Source organism: Nyctibius grandis, chromosome 1 (assembly GCF_013368605.1).
Source record: "Nyctibius grandis isolate bNycGra1 chromosome 1, bNycGra1.pri, whole genome shotgun sequence".
NCBI lineage: Eukaryota > Metazoa > Chordata > Aves > Nyctibiiformes > Nyctibiidae > Nyctibius > Nyctibius grandis.
The window spans coordinates 90416703-90441043 of record NC_090658.1 but is presented as its reverse complement, the minus strand read 5'-3'; the positions used below and the strand labels follow the sequence as shown (position 1 = coordinate 90441043).

The 24341-nt window shown below is 42.3% G+C and overlaps 1 protein-coding gene across 1 annotated transcript; it reads left to right on the top strand.

Moving 5' to 3' along the window:
• Window positions 1–3595: 3595 nt before the first annotated feature.
• Window positions 3596–22061, top strand: SPACA1 (sperm acrosome associated 1). The gene is made up of 7 exons (XM_068396369.1): window positions 3596–3881; window positions 7629–7685; window positions 12803–12904; window positions 13287–13393; window positions 13902–14037; window positions 21555–21699; window positions 21968–22061. The coding sequence occupies exons 1-7, from the start codon at window positions 3596–3598 to the stop codon at window positions 22059–22061; spliced, it is 927 nt and encodes a 308-aa protein (XP_068252470.1).
• Window positions 22062–24341: the final 2280 nt, after the last annotated feature.

Sequence of the window (24341 nt, the reverse complement as noted above, 5' to 3'; positions counted from 1 at the left end):
ATGTGAAGTACAAGAAAAGAACGGAAAAGACATTGCTACTGACTAATAATGTTGAGAAAAATACACAAAATGCCATCCAACCATTTACTAGGTCCCAGCCTAAAAAGCTGAGTTCCTTCTTATTCTGCAGAAATGGTAAAGAACTGTTTTTTCTAGAGAAGTATGTAGCCCTGCTGCTCCTGGAAATTATTCATCCTTCCTTCTTGGTAACTGTCTCCTGCATCCCATCACAAGCAGCCACAGTGGCACAGAATATACATGTATCTGTATGTATACATAGGTATATTTTACACGTGCATACACATAGATATGGAAGCATGTTGAAAATGTACTGATAAAAGAAAAACTAGAATACACACTTGGATTTCACCTATTTGGTCAATCTTTTTTGCTTCCCTACAGACAGCTAATTTTCTTCAATATTGACTTTTTTTATAGTTCTAGATGAATTTGAGTCCTGAAGATATAGAAATAGGAGCTATTATTAAGGATATAATTATTATTTTGACAGCATCAACTCTGACAGCTTTATGAACTTTATTGAATAAATGATGGTTCATTACCCATCAAATAGTATTTTCCCACTTCTCCAGCTTTCTCTGCCTTCAACATCTGAGAGCCTCCTAAGTATTTTATAAAAATAATAATATCTCTTCTAGCCTTTAGGGAAGTAGCTTGATCGGTTCCAGGAATTTTCTTCCACGTTTGCTGTTGCACATGTGAGAGCAGGTGTCCTGGGAAGAAATTATTACAGAAAGGCTAGGTCAAACAGATAAAATGCAGGGAAAGCTCTGTTCATTTTCAGCTCCCATGAAAGCAAATTTCACACAGCCCAGGTCCAGCTCTGCACTCACAAGCAACCCCTTGCTGGCTGCGTTTCTTTATTCCGGGGAAATGCAATTGCTCATGGAAGTCATGCTCACTGAGAAGGAAGTTCTCACCCAGCCAGTTTGGGACATCTGCAGAGGCTTTCTGAACATAAGCAGAGACTACAACATGGATTCTGTGTAAAATGTGGGAGCACCATTTACAAACACTGGGTTTGGGTAGTAGGGATGTTTATTGCAAGCAGGCTCTTATATTCACAGAATCACAGAATGTTAGGGATTGGAAGGGACCTCGAAAGATCATCTAGTCCAATTCCCCTGCTGGAGCAGGATTGCCTAGACCATATCACACAGGAACGCGTCCAGGCGGGTTTTGAATGTCTCCAGAGAAGGAGACTCCACAACCTCTCTGGGCAGCCTGTTACAGTGTTCGGTTACCCTCACCGTAAAGAAGATTTTCCTCATATTTATATGGAACCTCCTGTGTTCCAGCTTGCACCCATTGCCCCTTGTCCTGTCAAGGGATGTCACTGAGAAGAGCCTGGCTCCATCCTCATGACACTTGCCCTTTACATATTTATAACCATTAATGAGGTCACCCCTCAGTCTCCTCTTCTCTAAGCTAAAGAGACCCAGCTCCCTCAGCCTCTCCTCATAAGGGAGATGTTCCACTCCCTTAATCATCTTCGTGGCTCTGCGCTGGACTCTCTCTAGCAGTTCCCTGTCCTTCTTGAACTGAGGGGCCCAGAACTGGACACAATATTCCAGATGCGGCCTCACCAGGGCAGAGTAGAGGGGGAGGAGAACCTCTCTTGACCTGCTAACCACACCCCTTCTAATACAGCCCAGGATGCCATTGGCCTTCTTGGCCACAAGGGCACACTGCTGGCTCATGGTCATCCTGTTGTCCACTAGGACCCCCAGGTCCCTTTCCCCTACGCTGCTCTCCAACAGGTCTGTCCCCAGCTTGTACTCATACATGGGGTTGTTGCCCAGATGCAGGACTCTACACTTGCCCTTGTTATATTTCATTAAATTTCTCCCCGCCCAACTCTCCAGCCTGTCCAGGTCCCTCTGAATGGCTGCGCAGCCTTCCGGTGCGTCAGCCACTCCTCCCAGTTTGGTGTCATCAGCGAACTTGCTGACAGTGCACTCTAATCCCTCATCCAAGTCATTAATGAATATATTGAATAGAACTGGTCCCAGTACCGACCCTTGCGGGACTCCACTAGACACAGGCCTCCAACTGGACTCTGTCCCATTGACCACCACTCTCTGGCTTCTTTCCTTCAGCCAGTTCACAATCCACCTCACTACCCGATCATCCAGACCACACTTCCTCAGTTTAGCTGCGAGGATGCTGTGGGAGACCGTGTCAAACGCTTTACTGAAATCGAGATAGACCACATCCACAGCTTTACCATCATCTATCCACCGGGTTATGTCCTCATAAAAGGCTATCAAGTTGGTTAAGCATGACTTCCCCTTGGTGAAGCCATGCTGAGTGCCCCTAATGATCCCCCTATCCTTGATGTGCCTAGAGACAGCACCAAGGACAAGTTGTTCCATCACCTTTCCGGGGATGGAGGTGAGGCTGAGCGGTCTATAGTTACCCAGGTCCTCCTTCTTGCCCTTTTTGAAGACTGGAGTGACATTTGCTTTTCTCCAGTCCTCAGGCACCTCTCCCGTTGCCCACGACTTAGCAAAGATGATGGAGAGTGGCCTAGCAATGACTTCTGCCAGCTCCCTCAGCACCCGTGGGTGCATCCCATCAGGGCCCATGGATTTATGGACGTCCAGGTTGCTTAATTGGTCCCTGACCCAGCCCTCATCTACCAAGACAGATTCCTCCTCTATCCTGACTTCTTCTGGGGCCTCAGGGGCCCGGAGCTCCTCAGGACAGCCTCCAACAGTATAGACAGAGGCAAAGAAGGCATTCAGTAACTCCGCCTTCTTTTTATCCTCTGTCTCCAGGGCCCCCACCTCATTCATCAGTGGGCCTACATTGCCTCTAGTGTTGGCTTTACCTGCAATGTATTTGAAGAAGCCCTTTCTGTTGTCCTTGACCTCTCTTGCAAGGTTTAATTCCAAGGAGGCCTTAGCTTTCCTAGTTGCCTCCCTACATCCTCTGACAACAGGCTTATATTCCTCCCAAGTGGCCAGCCCCTCCTTCCATGATCTGTACACCCTCTTCTTCCACTTGAGTTTGCCCAGCAGTTCCCTGTTTAACCATGCAGGTCTCCTGGTACCCTTCCTTGACTTCCTACCTGCTGGCCTGATGTCCCACTCGCAGTCAGGACTGTTGCCCAACACACCCATCATATGCATGATTGCCAGTTTCCTGAGCACAGGTGCATTTCAGACCCCCCGGGTTTTACAGAGCTCTGGCATATTGCAGGTTGAAAGGTACTGTGGAAAGCCCAGGGTAGTATTTGAAGAAACTGGAGTCAGCCACAAAGATTTGAATCTAAATCTGCCTTTTCTAGGCTTTGGAGAAGAACTAGATGCTTCGGTTGCAACCACAAATGCTATTATTCAGGACCATCTTCCACAGGCAGTCAGATCCTTTGGGTGCCACAAAGTTTGCTACCCATTTTATTAGAAAGTCGGGCTTGCGCTCCAGCATGAGCAACAGCAAATGAAGGGGCCGCAAACTGCTCACTCCGGTTGCCGGCTTCAACCTGCGACCTCGGGGCCCCCGGACCAGCCAGCCCGGGCGAGCACGGCTGCCGGGAAGGGAGAGCCCCGCCGGGCCCGGGCCCGTTGTGATGCACCCGGGGTTCCCGGGCGGCGCGGCGGGCTGGGAGCGCGGCAGCATGGCGCTGCGGGCGGGCGGCGCGGCGGGGCGCTCGGCCCGGCTCCTGCCTCTGCTCCTGGCCTTGCTGGCGGCGGCCTCCGCGAACGGCAGCAGCGCGGCGGCGGCGGAGGCCCCGGGCGGGCGCGCCGAGCCGGGTGAGGCGGCCGCGGGCGGTGTTGGTGCCCTTGGCTGGCGGGGGCGTCCCCGCCACCTCCGGCCAGAGCCGCGGCCTCTGGCGCCGGGGCCCTTCCCGAGAGGTGCGGGCGCTTCTCTCCGCGCAGCCCGGCCGACTGCGTGCTCCTCTCCCCTTGTGGGTTCTCCCGCAGATCCGGTGATTCCCGCTCCAGCGAGGGGAGTTTCCCCGTCCCCGCCCGGCTTCCCTCGCTGGAGGCAAGGGGTGCGCGGCCGGGGTGCAGGGAGACCAGGTTTCGTGAGGAAGAGCAGATATTTGCGGGCCTGCCGGGAGTCGTGCGTTGTGAGCAAGGCTTAATCACCGCCAGGATGTAACGATCTCACCTCGGTGTCATATGCAGGCAGTGGGAAGGTGTCAGAGCGCTTTATTAAGCCATGCAGCATCACAGGGGCCCTCCTGAAGGGGGAGGGAAGATGAGGAGATGGGGAAAGCTCCAGATCTAAGCTCCAGATCTGCTCTTCACTCTCGTAGCCAAGAGGGTGGGCTACGCAGAGTCGGATACATGCAAACCCCCTCCATCTGTCGTCGAGCAATGAACCGCACAGGTTCACAGCTGATGGGTTGTCAAGTGCAAAGCCAATTGCCCATGGAAAGATTTCCATCCCCTTAGCAGCCCCTCGTGGTGTCACTTTGGTGATGGAGCAGTGCTGCTCCCCTTCCTCTCTGCACTTGGACCTTCAGGACCCCCATAAGCACTGAAGCCACAACATTTGGCAAGAATGAGATGCCCAACTCAGAAGTGAGCGAGTTCCCCTAGGGTGCACGAGCATGACTTTGAGTGCTCTCTGGTGACATTTTTAGTAGGACTTCTGTGGGCTTTTAGTGTTTATCAAAATATTCTGCATGTATGCAGTGATGTGGCTTGTAATTAAAATGGTGTATAATGGCAAAGATTTCTGTTCTACATGGATTTTACAAGGCTTCCAAATGTAGAGAGGCATACAGACTGCCTTTGCTGTGCTGGTACTAATTGCAGCCCTCTGACAGGAATGTAAATGCAGTTCCTTAGCACATTCTTATCTCAGCATGTGTGGGATTTACATATATAACTCTTATTAATGCTAATGGCAGCTATATACATAATACTTTTTGCATAGCGCTGACACTATATTTTTATCTGAACTTGATGCAACTGGAACCAGCCATCTTATATAAGTAGAAAGATCTGTAGTTACTTACCGGCAACTTTCTTAACATTTCGGTTCGTTTAAAATGTAGGGAGGAAATGCAAGTAAAGGAAGCCATACAAAACTTTGTGTTGTGATATTGGCATGGAAGGTTCATAACATTGATATGAAAAGTGTTGTGTTATCCAGAGGATTATCAGTGAACCTGCTCCTGTTTCCCTTAAAAGTTTCTTCCTGTTTTTTATTTTTTTAAATTTCATTAAATCAGAAATCAGGATTGATGATTCCTGATTAACTTGTTAATTTAGAACCAATCAGCTTTTAATCTTTAGGTGTGTTGAAAGGTTTATTTGGAGTATTACTACTTAGAAAATACAGTATCTTTTTTATTCAGAGCTATAGTCAGTTCATCATTATGAATCTCTGACAAAAGAGCCATGTTGCACATTGTGGTGCTCCTGAAGCACCCTGAAAGGGTATCGTGGTTGACATCTTCACCTATAATTAGGAGAAGTTTGCTTTCACCGGTTAGCAAAGTCCCTCAGCGTTCTATTAATGATATCCGAAGTTTTGTGTCTCTTCTTGTTTCTAAAGCTTTTTCTTCTTTTTTTTTAAATTTGTGTCTGGATGGGAAATGGCAGCTTCTCCTTTCAGATATGATGACGCCCTGCTGTAGCTACACGCAGCTTGTCACCTCGAAATTGAATTACAGCAATGCCTACTTTCAGAGTAGAGGTTTGGGGCTTACCGTAAGCTGATATGAATTGTCAGAAATCTATTGAGTTGAGAATTTACATCATCTGAAGCTGTCCTAGCCCTCCTTCCTATTCATTTTTGCATGCTTATGTTTATTCTGTGCAAGCAAACAAGTGCAACTCACGTTGTACCAAGTTGAAAACAGGTTTTTATTTAAACAGGACTGTATTTAGACTGTAGACAGGATCCTTAAGTTCTCCTTCTCTCTCTGCTGTGCTGGGGTAGTTGTCGTTAGACAAGACTGTTGAATGACTGCCCCATTAATTTAAAAGAAGCTAAGGGAGACATGATAGGATGTCCATGGTGGGGACCATCTTCTAAAGAAGTTATTCTTTTTCAAGACTCATTACAGATAGAGTTTAAGGATACACCAGCTGTTTTAAAGGCTGTCTCTGTTTTCATAGGATTTTAATCTTATCATTTTTTTCCTTATGTTTTGTCTAAGGTTGGATTTTTTATCATTCAACTGGATAGCTAAGTTATTGTTTAAGGATTGTTGTGCATACGCTAGAAGACTGTTCTGAAGAGCACAGTTTATATGCTGAAGTAAATGTCAAAACCATAGAGACAGTTAGAGATAACAGAAGAATAAGATTTTGATGGCTCATTTATAACGTTGGGAAAAAGAGTTCAGTATCAGTGTATCATTGTGGAGAATGCACCGTGCTGCTGCAGTGTAAATCCTTTACAATGGAGGAATAAGGGTTTTATATTCATATATCACTGAGTGCAAGAGAAATGGATCTGTTCCTTTCAACCTGAGAAATTTAAAGTTTTGGATAGTGTGTGAAAAATGTAAATGTTACTCAGAGATTTAGTAGCAAGAAGTGATATATAAACTTGCATTGCTGCACAGAAGTAACATTTTGTAAACATAAATCTTGAATATAAAAAACTGAGAGACAGTGAAAGCAAACTTTACATTGGTGTGTATTTGTTATCAGAAAAAAATAATCTGAGTAGGCGGGACTGGCAGTGTAGACTTGTAAAAACAGTCATAGTGACTTTCTCTTTGCATTTGGAAGAATTGAAAAGACCTATTGCTTATTTAGTGAATAATTTCCAATGGAGTTTCACTAAGTTAATTTCTCTATGGAACAATTACTGTATCTCAGTATCCTTATAAACAAACATTCAAATTGCATGCTATTAGGAATAAAATCTATAATCCAGATTTGAATCCCAGATGGAGATGCGAACCTTTTGCTTTTGTACATTCTGTGAAACCCATTCTGTAACCTCAAAGTACCATTAAAAAATGAAAGAAACCCAATCACACTGATTAAAACCCCAGTACCTAATTAAAATACTGTACCTGGTTGACTCATCTCTGTACTGGCTGTCTAAACCTGACCTTGAAGTATGATGGGGAAAAAATCATGTGGGAAGACGTACATTAGCCAGAAAGAACAAGGAAATGAGTTAACTGGATATTGTTTAATGAAAATTGTTTTTAACTCTTTTCAGGGAAGACCTATCATTTGCATAGAACCTAGACACTGCACTTCCCAGAGCACTCGGTAGTCTCCGTCTCTGGAGATATTCAAAACCCGCCTGGACGCATCCCTGTGCAACCTGCTCCAGGTGAACCTGCTTTAGCAGGGGGTTGGACTAGATGATCTCCAGAGGTCCCTTCCAACCATTCTGTGATTCTGTAATTTAACATCATAGGCTGGTTTATAAGAAAAATACATTTTTTCCTTTTAAAGAATCATCTTAAGGTTTAAACATGAATGCTATTCACACTGGATTTTATGATCAATTTTTCATGAATGTGGTTTTCTGGTCTAGTTAGTGAAAGCAAAAATGTTAGCAAATTTCACATTTCAACTAAAAAGTAGTAAATATTTCAAGGAGTGAGTTTCCTGTTAATTGGGCATTTCCCCCCCCATCTGTATTAGAGATGTAACTTTAGACTTTGTGTTCAGGTCTGAATACCAGTGTGTCCACGGAAGTAGAATTTGGAGTATGCGCAGTTACATGTGGTAAGTAGCAAAGCAGATGAATAAAACATACTGTCATTTGTTTTGGAAAAAAAAAAGTGCTAACTGTAGCAATTTAGCAGTTGTAATTTGCTTGCCCTCGTTCACCTCTCATTGATTTCAATTGCCAATAACTATAATTAACAAAAACAATCAGGCTGATTGTCATTAGGAGTTTAGGTCAGATCTGTTGTTTTATTAATTTCACAGCCTGCAAGCTCCTATTTTAAACCAGTTCCCTACGTTTATTGGCACATGAGCTGCCTTCCCAAAGTAACAATTTTCGCTATTTGTGAACATCTGTGAGATGTTCAGAAGATGAAAGATCTTCTGATGCTTCTCACAGATGTCTTCCCACATACAATATTGCCAAAAAATTGCTTGCCTGCAGTAGCCTGTTCTGTATTCCACATTTATACAATTTATAAATGGTGCAATGGAGAGGAGAGGTATCATTCTGGAGTGGGAAAGGAGACAGAAAAAATGAGATGAGCCTTAAGAAGACAGCTCTGCATTTAGGGTGGTGATAGAAACTGCTGTGAGGTGGTAATTATATTGCTAAGGAAGCAGTCTTGAATTAGAAATGCTATTAATTATTTTCTGAACAAATTCAGCTTCTCATAAGACTACAGAAGAGAGAAAGACGAGGTTTTGCCCCCATCTATCTGATGTTTTCTGGAGTATGCCTTTTCATTTTTTCCAGTCACTTTTTCATATTTCCAATGATAGAACTTCCTTGATTCCATCCTATTTCTAATCTTAGGACATTATGGTTTTAGGAGATTTTTTTTTGCTTCTGCATACTTTAATATTTCTCTTTCTTAACTTCATAATTTAAAATCTGCTTATATGTTCTGTATACCAATGCTGTATATGTGTCCCCATAATAACCTTACTTGTTCTGGTGCACACATCTTTTGGATACTACGAAACTGCTCCATAAGTCCCATCCCTCTAGCAGATGTCTCAAATGTTCCTTATTTTCAAGGAATTTCACTAAATTTTGTCTCAGTTTCATCTTTGGTCCCTCAGTGTTAATGTTGTGTTGGGCTAACCTTGGCTGGACGCCAGGTGACCACCAAGCCACTCTATCACTCCCCTCCTCAGAGGGACAGGGAGAAAAAATAAGTTGCAAAACTCGTGGGTCAATAAAGACAGTTTATTGAGAAAAGCAAAGGCTGCGTGCAGACACAGAGGAAAAAAGCGAAAAAATTTATTCTCTACTTCCTATCAGCAAGTGACGTCCAGCCACTTTTTGAGAAGTAGGGTACCAGTCTGCATAGTGGTTGCTTTGGAAGACAAATGCCTTAATAACAAATGCCCCTTCCACCTCCTTTCTCTTAGCTTTTATTGCTGAGCATGACGTCATATGGTACGGAATATCACTTTGGTCAGTTTGGGTCAGCTGTCCCAGCTGTGTCCCCTTCCAGCCTCTTGCCCGCCTCCAGCCTAGTGGCCCTTGAGGGGTGTGGGGTGTGAAGAGACAGCCTTGATGCTGTGGGAACACTGTTCAGCAGTAGCCAAAACATCGGTGTCTTATCGACACCATTCCAGCTATAAATACAAAGCACAGCACTATGTGGGCTGCTATGGGGAAAGTTAATTCCATCCCAGCCAGACCCAATACAAAATGTTTAATCATTTAAATACTTAAAATTATGTAGTCTTACTGAAAAATCAGGAAAGGGAAGCTCTAATGAAAAAAAAATCAGCTGCATCAAAAGAAGCGTGACCAGCAGGTTGAGCGAGGTGATTCTGCCCCTTTGCTCTTATGAGATCCCACCTGGAGTGCTGCATCCAGCTCTGGGGCCCCCAACAGAGGAAGGACACAGACATGTTGGAATAAGTCCAGAGAAGGGCCACGAAGGTGATCAGAGGGCTGGAGCACCTCTCCTATGAAGACCGGCTGAGAGAGTTGGGGTTGTTCAGCCTGGAGAAGAGAAGGCTCCAGGCAGACCTTCTAGCAGCCTTCCAGTACCTGAAGGGGGCCTACAGGAAAGCTGGAAAGGGACTTTTTACAAGGGCATGTAGTGACAGAACGAGGGGGAATGGTTTTAAACTGAAAGAGGGTAGACTTAGATTAGATCTTAGGAAGAAATTCTTTACTGTGAGGGTGTTGAGACACTGGAACAGGTTGCCCAGAGAAGTTGTGGGTGCCCCCTCCCTGGCAGTGTTCAAGGCCAGGCTGGATGGGGCTTTGAGCAACCTGGTCCAGTGGAAGGTGTCCCTCGCCATGGCAGTGGGGTTGGAACCAGATGATCTTTAAGGTTCCTTCCAATCCAAACCATTCTATGATTCTGTGATTCTATGATCTCATATCTGGCATCACCTCATATCTGGAGTTGAGATTGTAGCCTTCTTTCTAGTCTAGGCTGTTCAATGCATGGCGTGTTTGTCTGTTGAAAGGCTGAAAGGTGGCTTCTTGGTTCTTCCAGTAAAGCTGTAAGCTCTTTGTCTCCTTCATGTCCCTTATTCTCTAGATTCATCTATCTAGCCCTTTATAGTTCTTGCTTTCTGAACTGACTGCATTTTCTTTATTTTCTCCGCATAATGTTGGGTCTCAGATCCATTGCTCCTCTAGTCATACTTCAGGCTTACAGAGGCATTAAAGCATATGTTAATGATGTCTTGTCATACCTGCCTCAAATTTCCCTTTGTCTCTTTGTGGTCTAATTGTTTTGGCCACTCTTACCTCTAAATTTCTCTCGTAACTGCTGTTTTTGTATTGCTAAGTATTCAGTTCCTTGTGGATCATCCCTCTTCACCCCCCTCCCTCCACCAGTCGATTAATTTACATTTCTCTAGGGTGAATTTCATTTGGGTAATTTATTTTTACTGCATTGTGGCCAGTTTTCTGTTAGGTTAACTTGTATGACTTGTTGAAGTTAAGACTTCATTTGTTAGAACATCTCAGTAGATTAATTTCATCAGCATTGGCAGCTATTAAGAAGAGGTGGGGAAAAGAAACATGGGAATGAAAGAAAAAGCTGTCCAAAAGGAAGAGGCAGAGGAGTACCAAAAGAACTTGCAGATCTAATTAAAAGAGCTTTTTTTCATCAGTCCTTTGAGTATGATATACTTCCAAAATTTTAATATTCCCATAGATCAGACATGGTGAGATTTTTCCTGATGAATTTGACTACAGCTAGCCCAGCACCCAGATTTTATCAAGCCAGCTTTTTGGCTTTTCATAGGTTTCCTGTCTTTTTTGTTAGCTAAAAAAGCCTACATGGCACTGAAGAAAGAGGAGTGCCTTTAATTCACTGCCATTTACACCTCTGTCTCTGCATCCATGAGATGAGACATTCTCTGGAGTGGAGGACAATCCTTGTTTTGTGTCATTTTCAGTAAGCGGTGTTGTCTCCCTCTGTCACTTGAAGTACTGTTTCACGAGTTACATGACATCTCTGAAACATTCTGAAATCCATTGGTTTATGTAATACACATTAAAGATGCATCATAAATGCAATATTCAAGCCAATTTCCTATTTATTATTATACTGCAAGGGGAGGTTTAATTCTCCTTTTTCCATGCCTATTAGTAAACAAAATGCTTCTGGGAAAATGGCAAAACCTTCAGTGTTTACTGGGCCTAAACATATTATTCCTGCCTCCCCCACAAGCTATGTCATTCCAATGAACTGTGTACACACAATTTGGCAAAAACAATTATAGCACTTGTTTTGAATTTTTTTGTAATTGTTAAAATGAGGATGTTCCCATTGAAATCCTGATAGTGAGAGTGAACGTTTGTTTTGCTTGCTTGAACATTGTGCAGGAATTTTCGTTAACTTTACACATTTGTGATAGGTTATCTCCTGTTCTTTGTCTTCAGTAGGACCCTCCATGTTGCAGGTGGAGTCCTGGTGGTCAACACTTGACTTCACCTGATTCTCATGAGAAGCTCTGTGTTACTGACCACCAGGCTCCATGCTTGAGAGGCTTCATTATGGAGGCTGTTAGCGGTATTCTTGTATCACTAATTTTTGGGCACTATTAGGTAACTTAAGACTTCTCAATCCCAGTGCCAGGAGGTTTTTAGTGCCTTCAGTTTCTGTTGACCTTGGTGGGAGTTGAAGACACTCAGTCAGTCATAAGACTGGAGGCAGACTGTGTTGGCAGTCTGTACAAGATTCTCTGTGCCATCTGATTTGAGCATTTAAAGGCCAGGAGCCGAAATGCTTTTATATTTAAAGTGAATTAACTGTTTTGCAGAACATATACTAGTTTCATTTCAAATTCTTTTTCTGTAAGAAAAGTTTTGAATTAATTCTGAATTCTTTTTCTGACACATGGTGATTCTAAGAATCATAGAATCATAGAATGGTTTGGGTTGGAAGGGACCTTAAAGATCAGCTAGTTCCAACCCCCCTGCTATGGGCAGGGACACCTTTCCACTAGACCAGGTTGCTCAGAGCCCCATCCAGCTTGGCCTTGAACACTGCCAGGGAGGGGGCAGCCACAACTTCTCTGGGCAACCTGTTCCAGTGTCTCAACACCCTCACAGTCAAGAATTTCTTCCTAAGATCTAATCTAAGTCTACCCTCTTTCAGTTTAAAACCATTCCCCCTCATCCTATCACTCCATGCCCTTGTAAAAAGTCCCTCTCCAGCTTTCCTGTAGGCCCCCTTCAGGTACTGGAAGGCTGCTAGAAGGTCTGCCTGGAGCCTTCTCTTCTCCAGGCTGAACAGTCCCAACTCTCTCAGCCTGTCGTCATAGGAGAGGTGCTCCGGCCCTCTGATCATCTTCATGGCCCTCTTCTGGACCTGCTCCAACATGTCTGTGTCCTTCTTATGTTGGGAGCCCCAGAGCTGGATACAGCACTCCAGGTGTCACAAGAACGAAGTAGAGGGGCAGAATCACCTCGCTCGACCTGCTGGCCACGCTGCCCAGGATACAGTTGACTCCCTATGGTGCAGAGTCTGACAGAAATACATGTTGTCTTGAAATCTTAGATGATACCAACATGAGATAGCTTTGCAGGCACTCAGAGAAGATCTGGTTTGCTTGGTATTTGGTAGATACATCATATTAACATCCAGGATAAAGAAAGAGAAATCAAAAACAGAGTATGAAGAAAATGAAGAAATGCAGAGTGAAAGATTTTTTTCCCCCCAAAGGGATTGGCATTCGAGAAGTTCTGTTAACCAGTGGATGCCCTGGGACTGAAGCAAAATGTATTGTCCGTGTGGAGGAATGCCGGGGGCCAGTAGACTATGGATGTAAGTGGAACACTGTGATACACAGTAATCTAGAGAAAATAAGTTGGTTCAAAGGAAACATCCTTGTTCTCTGTGAGTGGGGTGGAAGTGGAATGAAGTGATTGCATTCCACCCTCCAATCACCCTGTTCAGCAATCCAGTAATGTTTCAGATCTCATTTCTGTACTGCTGTGCGCTTGATTTCAAGTCCCTGTGAAATACCGTTTTTCTGCTATGTGCTTCGTTCCAGACATTTGACGAAGCAAAAAGTATTTGAAGTAATTTTAAGGGAAAGGATAATTTACAAGTAACATTCTGTGGTTTGAAAAATTACTAACTTTATGATCTATACAGAGATGTTTCATATAGCTGATGGTATACCTATTAAAAACTCCTCTTATAGGGGGAATACCAATTTCTGATGGCCTTGCCTGTGTGAAGATGCCTTGTATTTATATATATCCTGAAAATCGATTTAAATATGTTTGGAAGATGTTAATTCCAGACAAGGTGAGTAACTGAACCCCACTTTGTGAAGAAAAATTGCATACTGCATGTATTTACCACATACTTCATCTGGCTTGTACAGACTTCTGGACAGATTATTTCCTTTGCTGTCATAATGCAAATAAGCCCTGATTTCTTGCTGGCGAGTTGGTAATACAAGGACTCACATGGCTTTGCTCCTTTATGCAGCTTCAATATCCTGTTTATGTGAGGGAAACAGTAATTTTAGAGAGTAATATTTACTGTTATTTCAGAAAAATGGGGCAGAGTGGCTGGTGAGTGCATTCACGTCACCAAGTCACAACCACATTGCCCTTCCGAGTCGTTCAATTAGGAGGTGCTGAAGAGGTGGGAGAAAGTTTGCCAGGGGCCAAGTGATCCTGACAGGTTGAAAGCTGTTGGAGTAGAATAAGCACTTTCCTGGGTGTCTGACACAATGCAACTTGTCTTTGCAGATCTATTTGAAAAAATACAACCCCTTTTTTTTTTCTTTTCTTTTATATATGGCTAGACAGCACACATTCTTCCCAATGATTCAGCTATTATGGAAGTTTGCAGAGATACCCATTCAGTTACTTTCCAGTGTGAAACTCAAGAAAATGGAAACACAATTGCCTCTGTAAAATACACAGTCTACGCAACAACTGGTAAGCTCGTAGAGATACTTACAGGCTTCTAGTGATATGGCCTTGTGTTTTTTATGTAGTACTCAATCTTTGTAAGATTGCATGTCACCAGTAGTATATAGGCAGGAGCTTGTGCGCTGTGGTAATGACTGTCATGAAATGCAGGCCAATATAAAAGGAAATGACAGAATGGGAATGAAGAGGTTCCTTGTGGTTTCTTTATCCTTTGTACAAATTCAAGCTAAAATAAGATTTTCTTATTACCTGCTTATTTTTTTACTGCACCCAGGTTGGTTAACATAGACTTCTTTTTGTCTCACTAGCCCCATAGCACCAGCAGCACGGGTTCTGCAGTTAAGTCTCCTTTTCACTTCAATATTGAAGCACGAAAACAACCTTTTGGACTTTTTCTTTTAGTGTCCATCTGGAATTTGCTTATACACAATGGATTTAGCAAAGTTTAACATTAAAAAGAATACATCATAAAACAGGTTCCCCAGTACTACATTTCTCACCTCCTCTGCCAATGCAATTTTTGCTGACTTCATCAGGAAAGGTAGCAGTGTGCTGATTTTCTCAAACCATGAGAACAGCCGTGCAGAAACTCCCTCTTTCCTAATCAGAGAAAGGGTGAAAGTGCCTTGCTCATCAAAATTTGAAGTTTTTCCTGAAATAATGTAGATTCAGGTCTTATGCAAAATTATGGCAGACTAGAAAGAAATAAATCCTTAGAGATACCCCTCCCCATGTTTCTCCCTTCCATGTTGTTTATCTAGGTAAAATTGTCTGGCCTGGGAATCCTACTTTTTACCCTCTCTCTTCAGTAAGACAGGCTATTTCCTATATCTCTTTTGAGGTCCTTTCTGCCATTGTACAGTAACGTGGAATTTGTTTATTCATTTTCTAAATCCATCTGGCAGTCACAAAACGCCCAAAGCTTCCCCCCCTCCCCACCCTTCTCCCACTATTCAGTCTCCTAATATGTTCCTTTTTGTACAGAGGAAGCTTCCTTTTTGAGACCTGAATTAGCAGAGCACATAATCTGTTTTAGGTTTAAGCATGCAAATGGTCCCATTGACTTGAGTCGATGAGTCATCAATAGGACGACTCACACACTTGTGTTTAAGCTGTGACTGAGAAGTCTGGGTGAAAAGTGGTCAGATGAAACCCAACCAACAGACATACACTCTGAAAACTTCTTACAAGGATTGAGACTTATTGGTTCAGAAAATATTTATGACTAGACAGAAATCTGAGGAAGACAAGCTCTGAGGTTTATTAAGCAGCTTAAAAGGAATGGGTTGTTCTGCTGAGTGCCAGACCAGCTTTGCACAGAGGTGTTTCTGGGCTTTGCTTCCCCAGGAGTGCCATTGTTTGGACTTTAGAAACTATTAACTCTTAATCAGGTACATGGAAGAAGCTATCAGCTGAAATTTTGATTGAGAATGTACCAGGACTTTCATCATACAGATCTAGTTTTGCTCTCTGTGGATGGTCAGAAGTCTAGCCAGATCAGAAGATGGCATTTACTTTTCCAGCAGGTTTGGGAGGAAATGAGAAAGATCCTTCTGGCAGCATCAATGGATGCAACGAGACTCCTTGTGTTTGGATGTAGGTTTTCTTAGCTGCTGCCTTGTATTTTGCAGAGCTGCTCTGTTTTCTGGGAGTGTGCCTTCTGGAAAGGGGTAGCATTTCTGCCCACGGCACAATGCTGCTTTTCCCAGTTCCTCATTAAAAGACTTTCTGAAATGAGGGTTGGGGAATTTGAGACTTAAGTTTATCATCCCTGTCAAGGAAGATGATTTCTCTACCTACTCCAGAAAATCTAAGTCTTTCCATTGAGCGAGCATCTTTTTTTTTGCCATTTATCTATCTGATCTCCAAGCTGAAACGTAAAGAAGGACAGAATCAGTATCAGAAATAGGATAAGAATCTCCTTTTTCAGGTAATCTACAGGACTGGACTGGATTTTTCTTCCAGCATCCAAAATTGGCCATGGAGATCTCTAGTCAGCGTGGGTCGGGCAGGGGCGGTGGGCTGACCCTGCCTGGCTGCCAACACCCTCCCAGGCTGGTGGGTTGGAGCCAGCTGGAACTGTCCATGTTGAGCCCGGGGCAGCCGCTTCTCACAGCGGCCACCCTGCAGCCCCCACTGCCTGGGCACAGGCACCTGGTACAACAGGCCAGGGTGTCTGTGGGGAGAGGGTCTCGTATAGATTTTGGGAGGTGCATTTGAACCAGCTGAAAGGGCAAATCAGTTTTAGCCAGGAAAAGAGCAGGTACTCTCTATTACCTCCTAACTTACTTATTTTTTTTTAATCCAGCTGAGGTGATTCTGACCATCTCTCTGCCTCACTCAAGTCAATAAGCATAAGTTTATGGTCTAGGCAATCCTGCTCCGGCAGGGGGATTGGACTAGATGATCTTTCGAGGTCCCTTCATTCCCTAACATTCTGTGATTCTGTGATTCTGTGATTCTGTGAAGTTTGTATATTTTGTCTTTCACATCACTGAGATCACTCCTTTCACTATTCCACAGAGACACATTTCTTCATGCCAGAGCTGCAGGACAGGGCAGGGGAACTGGAAATGTGTTTGCTCTGTGGCTGGCCTTTCTTCTTGGCACTTTCCTAGAGGGAAAGCCTTGAAGTCATCAACAGAGCTAAAAATTATCAGTGCAGCCAATAAGGGGCGATTGTGTTTGCTTTGGTCTCATCCTTCCTCCTCTTTCCAACCTCTGTTTTACCCATGTGAACAGCAGTGGCCAGATTCAGCAACACTGTCTGTGAGCCTGGCTCCAAAGCCACCACTTGAAAATATATAGCGTGACACTTCCTGCTTCAGATTTTGAAGTGTGTGAGGTGGGAGGAAGGGAAGACATGTTGCAAAAGGGCAGGTAAAACCTCACAGGAATTTGCGTGCATTTGCCATGTGGCAAAACTTTGTATGAGTTAATTTTAAATCTGTGCATGGAAACTTCGATGTGTCCTTTACCAGTGATCACTGTGCTTCTCAGTGACCTTTTGATGAACAGTCTTAATGACCTTTTTGCATAAGTGAGTGGTCTTTAGTAATTTGGCTCTTCCTTTTGTTTTCAGAACTGTTCAGGCCTATGGGTTCTCTTTGTCTTTTATAGCAAGATAAACATAACAGGGAAAAAAAAAAGTATTTTATCTTCATCAGAAATTATTGGGATCTCTGCAAGGAAAATCCCATCTTTTAATAAATGACATTTTTGTATGTCCTTCTCACTAAATCACTACCCTGAAATACACTGAAGGGTGTTGTTTCACACTCCTGCCCATTGTGTTGTTTGGTGATTTGTGAAGACTTTGGAGCTGGAAGGTGGTTTATTCATATTTACTAATAATAGTCCTGTGAGGACGGAGGATTCTGCAAGGGAGGAATGTGAAAGCAGAGAACTATCCTCATTAGGATGCTATGTGAAGGGTGTCAGCCTACTGAGATCCCAGCTGTGCTCCAAGCTCTGTGCTTTTCATGAGTGAGAGAGCGAGTTGGGGTGTGTGTCTAGTGGCACTTTTGTGGAGAAGATGAAGGGAATAGCATTTCTGTGTCTCAGAGGCCATTCTAATACCCATCTCTCTTCAGTTTATTTCCTGCTGATGACTTCAGTGCCAGAACTTCTTGAGAGAGAAAAGTCACATCTCTGTAACTGGCTACTGTACAAACATGTAATTAGCATAGTCATGTTGTCCTTGCATTTGCACAGAAATGAAACGGGGAATCCCAGTACCCAAGGTTAACAGCCTGGATCTCATCTGTGTGTATGTAATCCTACTCTCCCATTAACATATATCCATCCATTTTTAATACATAGAAAAAGGCTTATAGATAATATAGAAGGGAAACAAAAAAGCTATGCATCACCATTATATTAAGAGGAAAAAAACACAGTCTGCAAAGGCAAAATCTCATTCCCCTCTGCCAAACTGATGTATACTTTCTGGATCTGAAAACTGGTGGAAAGAACTCCTGTTGGCTGCTGGACTGTATAAACAATTGGTTGAGCGTCTGCTTGTAGATGGAGCACTGCTGTACAGTCAACATCATGGTCTAGGAGGAACTCCAGCTCAATTTAAAACCCAGGGGAAGAGGAGGATGAAGAGGAACGGTGCTACTGACACCGTGGGTTTCCTTTGGACAGAAATGGTGCTGAAAAAGCAGGTGTTCCACTTTCTTAATGTATATGATTTATGGTATTGTGAATCTCTCTCTTATTGAAGAAATGACTGAATAGAATGCAGAGACAGAATTTGTATTGCTGATGTTTTCTGGAGGGAAATGCTAGCAGTGACAACAGATGCTTCTGAATGCATTTGGATTTAAGCAAATTAAGGGGGAGTGGGTACCATGACCCGCTCTGGACTGTAGAGGAGAGTCCAGAGAAACACCGCTAAGCACAGAAATCAAAGCAGCTTTGTTAAACCATGGTATACAATGCAAATATAGTTGCCGGGCCACACCACAGCACAGTATGTGCTCTCTGTTTTAGAACGATGCTGCTCTGGTGCTTGGTGTGAGGGAGGCATGTGATGTATCACAGTCCAAATATGAAAGCAGTAAATTTCTAAGGTCCTTGAGACAGGTCCTGCAGGTGGCTCAGCCTAAGTATATTGTTCTGATGGCAGAAAGAAGGTAAAAAAGCTGTCAAGCTTCTTATCAGCTGGTAATGGCCATACAGATGTCACTTTAATCCAGCCTATTGTCCCCTCATTGGCACAACAGATAGATAGGATCTGGGGTGGAGGGAGTGTGCTTGGACCATTTGAGCTGTTGGAAAGGCTTCCATGAACTATGACCAGCACACTCTGGGGTTTCTGTGACAGGGCTGGCCTCAACTCAGCAAGCACTGGTGGAAGCTAAATACTAATTCTGGTCATTCCTTCTTTTCCTTCCTTCCTGCCTTGTTCTGACTTGAACAAATAAATGTATCTTCATAGATTAGATCCAACAGTGCCTACAATCTAACTGCAGTACCCCACCCTTGCATTTCATTTAAGTGCATTCATTTTTTAGTAAATATGAATATAAATAATCAACAGGTAAAGTGAGAATGCCAAGCTTTCGGTAGGGTTGGGGGCAATCAGCTTGATACTGTTGTAATGTTGTCAATCTCTTTTTTCTTTGTAGAACTCTAGAAAATTTCCAGTGGAGTGCACACAATTTTAGGATTTTTTTTACAATGTAATTGTGGAATATATATGATAGTGGGTTTTTTTTTTGTCATTCTTTATATTGAAGTAGTCCACAGACCTGCAGTGGGCTGTAGACTCTAAGTTGAAAGTCATGGAACGAGACTTTGCATGTTTCAAAAAAGAATTGCTCTTCCTACTTTTACTAAGACAAGTGGATTTTTTAAAAAGGTTGGCGTAAATACATCTTAACTGTAAGCTGAAGATGTTTTTAAGGCATATTCTGGTTGTGGCAAAATTCTCACTGACTAATTGGGAGTGTTGCCTGGACTTTAGGAGTGCAGTCAGGGGCTTAAAAGTGCACCTGATGTGAATCAGTCTTTGCTCATTGTGAACCATCTTATTGGGAAGCTGCTTTTCTGTCTGCTTACTGCTTGCATTTTAAACATGCGTGTTTACTGGGAAGGCACCCCCTCTGTATTATCAGGTTGTCTCTTGGGCAGTTCTGGTTCTTGACTATTGGAAGAATTTCTTGCCTAGGAAGAAAACTTGAGTAGGTTAGCAGTGGGTAACATAAAACTTGCTTTTCTCTTCAGCAGGCTCCTGTTACAGAGCCTGTAAACAGAGGTATTCTTAGAGCACTAAATTCACATCTTCCCAAGGGGAAAATATATTACATTAATGAAATTGCAAAAGCAAAGATAATTTTCATTAACCTCCATGCCCCACAACTGCAGGTAATTCTAAAAAGACACAGTCCAGTCAGTGAAGTGAATTAGTCTAAAAGCAGTTAGCTCTACACTGTGTGAAAACCCCAGTATTCAGACTTACTATGTATGATATTCACAGCCAGTTCACCATTTTTACCTGTTCTGTATCTTGCAGAAAAATCAGGAGAAATCTACAGATGAGCTGTGGCTTAAGAATATTGAAATGAAAATTCTGTGATGCAGGAGAGTGAAACTCAAATGATGCGATGGAAGAGTTGCTTAGATACTACAGTGATGACAGTGGCACAGGACCTTATATAGAAGTTGTAATGAAATAGAAATAGAAATAGAAATAGAAATAGAAATAGAAATAGAAATAGAAATAGAAATAGAAATAGAAATAGAAATAGTTTTTCTGCAGTCATTCTGCTACATAGAATTCCTACCAGTGTGAACATGAATTTTGCATACCAGTCAGCAATGAGATAGCACCTTTAGTTTTAGAAACTATATGTGGGAAAATGAAAGAGAAATTAGGGTTGGCTTGTGTAAAATTGTCAAAGCTGAAAGAATCTGGGAAGATGCCTAATGGTTCATTGATTTGGTTGAATGTGGCTGAACAAATAAGGTCAATTAAATTTCAGAACAAGGTGACTGGCTTTGGTTTCCAGGCGTTTCTTTATCCAGTATCAAAAAACAGATGGGGGAAGTTGGTTGACCATCTTCAGCATTTTCTACTCTTGGGTTGATTGTTAGAGTCATCTCCTAACTGGTACGTCTGGTCTTAGAGAAACAGCCTAAGTAATGGCAGGGCCCTCAGTTTCCTTAGGTGAACAGTCCACGGTTGAACAGGCTGCAGCATTACAAAATAGATTACTTGATATCCTTGCTACATTTCTCACTTCTCAGCTTCATGCAGCTGCTCCTTGCTATGCATTTCTGGGCCATGCAGAACAACACCTTTCTGTGCTCAGTGGTTATTTGCTTTAAATAAAGGCTTTGCAGACCTAGATAGAGACAGGGAACTGAAAAGCAGCACTTAAGTCCTTGAATCTGGTCTTTTGTTAGCATACTGTCTTCCGGCTTCATTATTATCATTATTATTGCAGCAATTACCAGTTAGAATTCTTCTGTAGCATGGTGGTACCTTGGTGCCTCAGCCCTGGGTGACGGAGCACCTGGTACGAGCCACAGAACAAAGAAGTCAGCCTGCCTCGAGTGGCAGACAGCCTGTGGTAATTCTTCTGTCTTTATCGATCACATATCTTATGTGGACGTGTCTTGAAATCTTACATTAAAACATTTCTTAAAGCAAAAATATTGTATTAGTCATTCTTAACATGTACCAAATAGCTACTTTTCCCACTTAAATTTTTTCCTTGTCTTTTGGAATTGCAGTGCTTTGTGTTTCATGGCTGTTAAGTGACAGGTATCCTACTCCATATGCCTTGATCTCCATTTCTTTGCATCTTCCTTGGTTAGATATGCCTTTGCAAAGAAGGTATAAAATGTTACTGTTCTAACTTTTGCTGATATGGTAAAGGCCTGAAGGTTGTGAAAGATTCCAGACAGTAAATAATCAGGACCTGCTCCTTTTCGGTCCTGTCCATCAGATTAAATGCCTGATTCATTTGAAAATTTGAACATAATAATGACCATGTATTTCTTTTCTTCAGAAATGCAAACAAAAAAATCAAGGAGAATAGAAATAGGGCAAGCAAGGAGAATGACGACAGATGCCATTCTGATCTTTTGCCTGGTAACTGGAATCATTGTGACTGTTGGTGTGATCTTTACCATGATCTTTATGATTCTTCACTGGTAGGTGGACAGCATACAGTGTGATTTATGTTTTATTTGATCAATATATGGTATTCCTGATAACAAACATGACCTGGGGTGAACTATTTAAGTTGCTCTGTAATATTTGTGTTGCCAGTAGAGAAAACAGGAGCAAGCTTCTGGAGATTGGAAAGAAGTAATTCGCAAAGCAGTTGCAGTGATTGTGGATGGGAGGGGAATGATTCAGAGCAATTTATGTAAACCTGCTTAAAGGCATGTTTTTGTTTGATTCTTTTATCCATTTCAGGGCTGTTGTAAAATCTATTTGGGAATCAAAATCTGGGCAAGACAACCAAGACAAGAAACTGGCCAACAGAAGTTCACTGCGTAACAAGGAATAAATAAGCTCCCCCCTCAGGAAGGAATCTCTGCACCTGCAGCTACAGTGTTCTCACCATCTGCATTAGCCATAATACAAGAAGTGGCAGAGCCCTCACTCAGAGGATGAAGTACAAGTCCTTCCAGGACTTGCATAATGCAAATTAAAAAAAAAAATAGATTACATAGAAACACGATACAAAGAAGATTAAAATATGTTTGAAATACTGGTTTTATGAAGTACTTTTTACAGTTCATTCACTGTCTTGGATTACTGAACTTTAAGTGAAATGGGTAAAAATACTTCTATTTTAAGGTGGACATCATTCCCCATGTAGTTTAATAGTCTGAGCACCTCTGAACTGGAGAACCAAAGCCAGATTTTTGTGAGGATGTTGAAAATGATCTATTTAACACGTCTTAATTTTGTGAAGATGTTAATCTAGGCTAGATGAAACTAGGCACATAGTCTAGGCAGAGACCATTTCTTGTAGAGTGCTCCTTATCTTCTTGATGATCTTCAAGCACAGCACCAACTATGTAATCACTATAATGCAATTTCTTCTTGACACGTGGAAGGATGTGAGATGGTAGGGAAGATCATTAAAAGTTGTTTCATAAGTTTCATTAAATTTTTACCTATACATTTGCACACATAACCATTTCTGCCATCAAGGGGACCAAAATATATGAACAGAAGAGTAGTCCCATAGGGTCAGACCAAGGATTCATCTACCTCTGTAATCAAATCAATGGACAAAAAAAGGATGTCTAGGGAAGTGTACAAAAACAAGACAAGGCTGTATGATGTTTTCCACATGTATTCCTCCAGCTTCCAGGCATTTGCAGGTTTTCTAAACCAGATGCAATTTCTAAGCAGTTAGCAGTCTTGAATGGATTCCTTTTCCATGGCTTTGTTCAGTGTCCCCTTGTACCTGTGTAAGCTTCTGCCACATAAAACATCCTATGTCAAGGAGATCCACAGCGCAACCACATCTTTTGTCCAGCTTGAACCCACTTCCTGCTAACTTCTTTTGTCACGGCTTACTTGAAAAGGCAGTGAACTGTCAATCTACACTGTCCTCTCCCTGAAAGGGCCTGTCTTTTAGGCCTCTAACATGTTCCCTGGTTATCTTCTTTCTGGACTGAAAAGTGCAAGATTACTTAGTGATTCTTCATCCTGAAACTGTACCATACCTCTGACCATCCTTGCTGACCTTCTCTAACCCTCCTCCATTACTTGACTATCTTGTTTATGCAGGTGCTTTCTGTTTTGCGTAAATAAACATTGTTTGATGCAAATGAAAAACTCAGCTGATGACGTTTTGAAAAATGGACTGTGGACTGATTAAAATGTTGAATAGATTTTACGATTAAGATTTTCTCTTGAGTATAGTAGAAGCTCTGAAAAGAGGCCAAATATTGAGCATTCCAGGGTAGCAAATGCTTCTCAGTAAAGAACATTGCGAAAAAAATTGAAAAAAAAAAGTAGATTGGAGGTAGTAACTCATCCTCTCAGAGAATTCCTGTTCTCTTCAGATCCTCTATTGCTGCAGATGTTCTAACGGCACCATCTGCACATCCTTAAAAAAGCATTATCATATTTTTCAGAGATACATCATTTTGTTTGCTGTTTAGTGAAAAGATCATTTACGTTTCTGCAAATAAAACATCATATTCAAAAATGGTGTGCACTTAATTCTGTAAAAATATCTTTTTTTAAAAAGGAAAGGATATTTTTGGTAACACTATCAGTAGCTATGTCATTTTATATCATTTGGTGGACAAACCTAAAAGTCTTGCAACGTTAAGGAGAAAATGCACAGAGAAGAAAAAAGCAGACAGTAACAATTTTGCAGTTCAAAAAACTAGCTTACACGTTCAAGGTGAGTTTTTGATCCCATGCAATCAAAGGTAGTGTATGGTGGTGAGTCTGGGATTAGGTCTGGAATGCTGGTCTTAAAAATAGACCAATCCCCGTTGTGATTACTCAGGAAAATGTTTCCACTGAAAATATGGTAAATATGAAGCCTTGCCATCAGCTCTGCAGTTGACTTCTGAACTCTTGCTTTCATGTTGTAATTAGGGTGCAGCATAGCTGAAAGAGAGGGAACTAGAATATTCTTTTCCATCATGATGCAAAGGTTTACTATTAAACAACCATTTTGTATTTTAATAACATTTGCAAAGAACTTCCAGTCTTATTTGGGTTGATATTTTGAAAGTTTTAGATTTCCATGGTCTGCTGGCAAATCCAGCAAAAAGTAATAGATACATAAGCAGAGTAGTTCAGAAAATTAAAT

What these genes read in the sequence shown, in the direction of transcription:
- SPACA1 (XM_068396369.1), top strand. Translation starts at nt 3,596, where the DNA reads ATGCACCCGGGGTTCCCGGGCGGCGCGGCGGGCTGGGAGCGCGGCAGC. An exon ending in CACAGTCTACGCAACAACTG is followed by an intron (nt 14,038 to 21,554) that starts GTAAGCTCGTAG and finishes TCTTTTCTTCAG; the next exon opens with AAATGCAAACAAAAAAATCA. An exon ending in ATCTTTATGATTCTTCACTG is followed by an intron (nt 21,700 to 21,967) that starts GTAGGTGGACAG and finishes TATCCATTTCAG; the next exon opens with GGCTGTTGTAAAATCTATTT.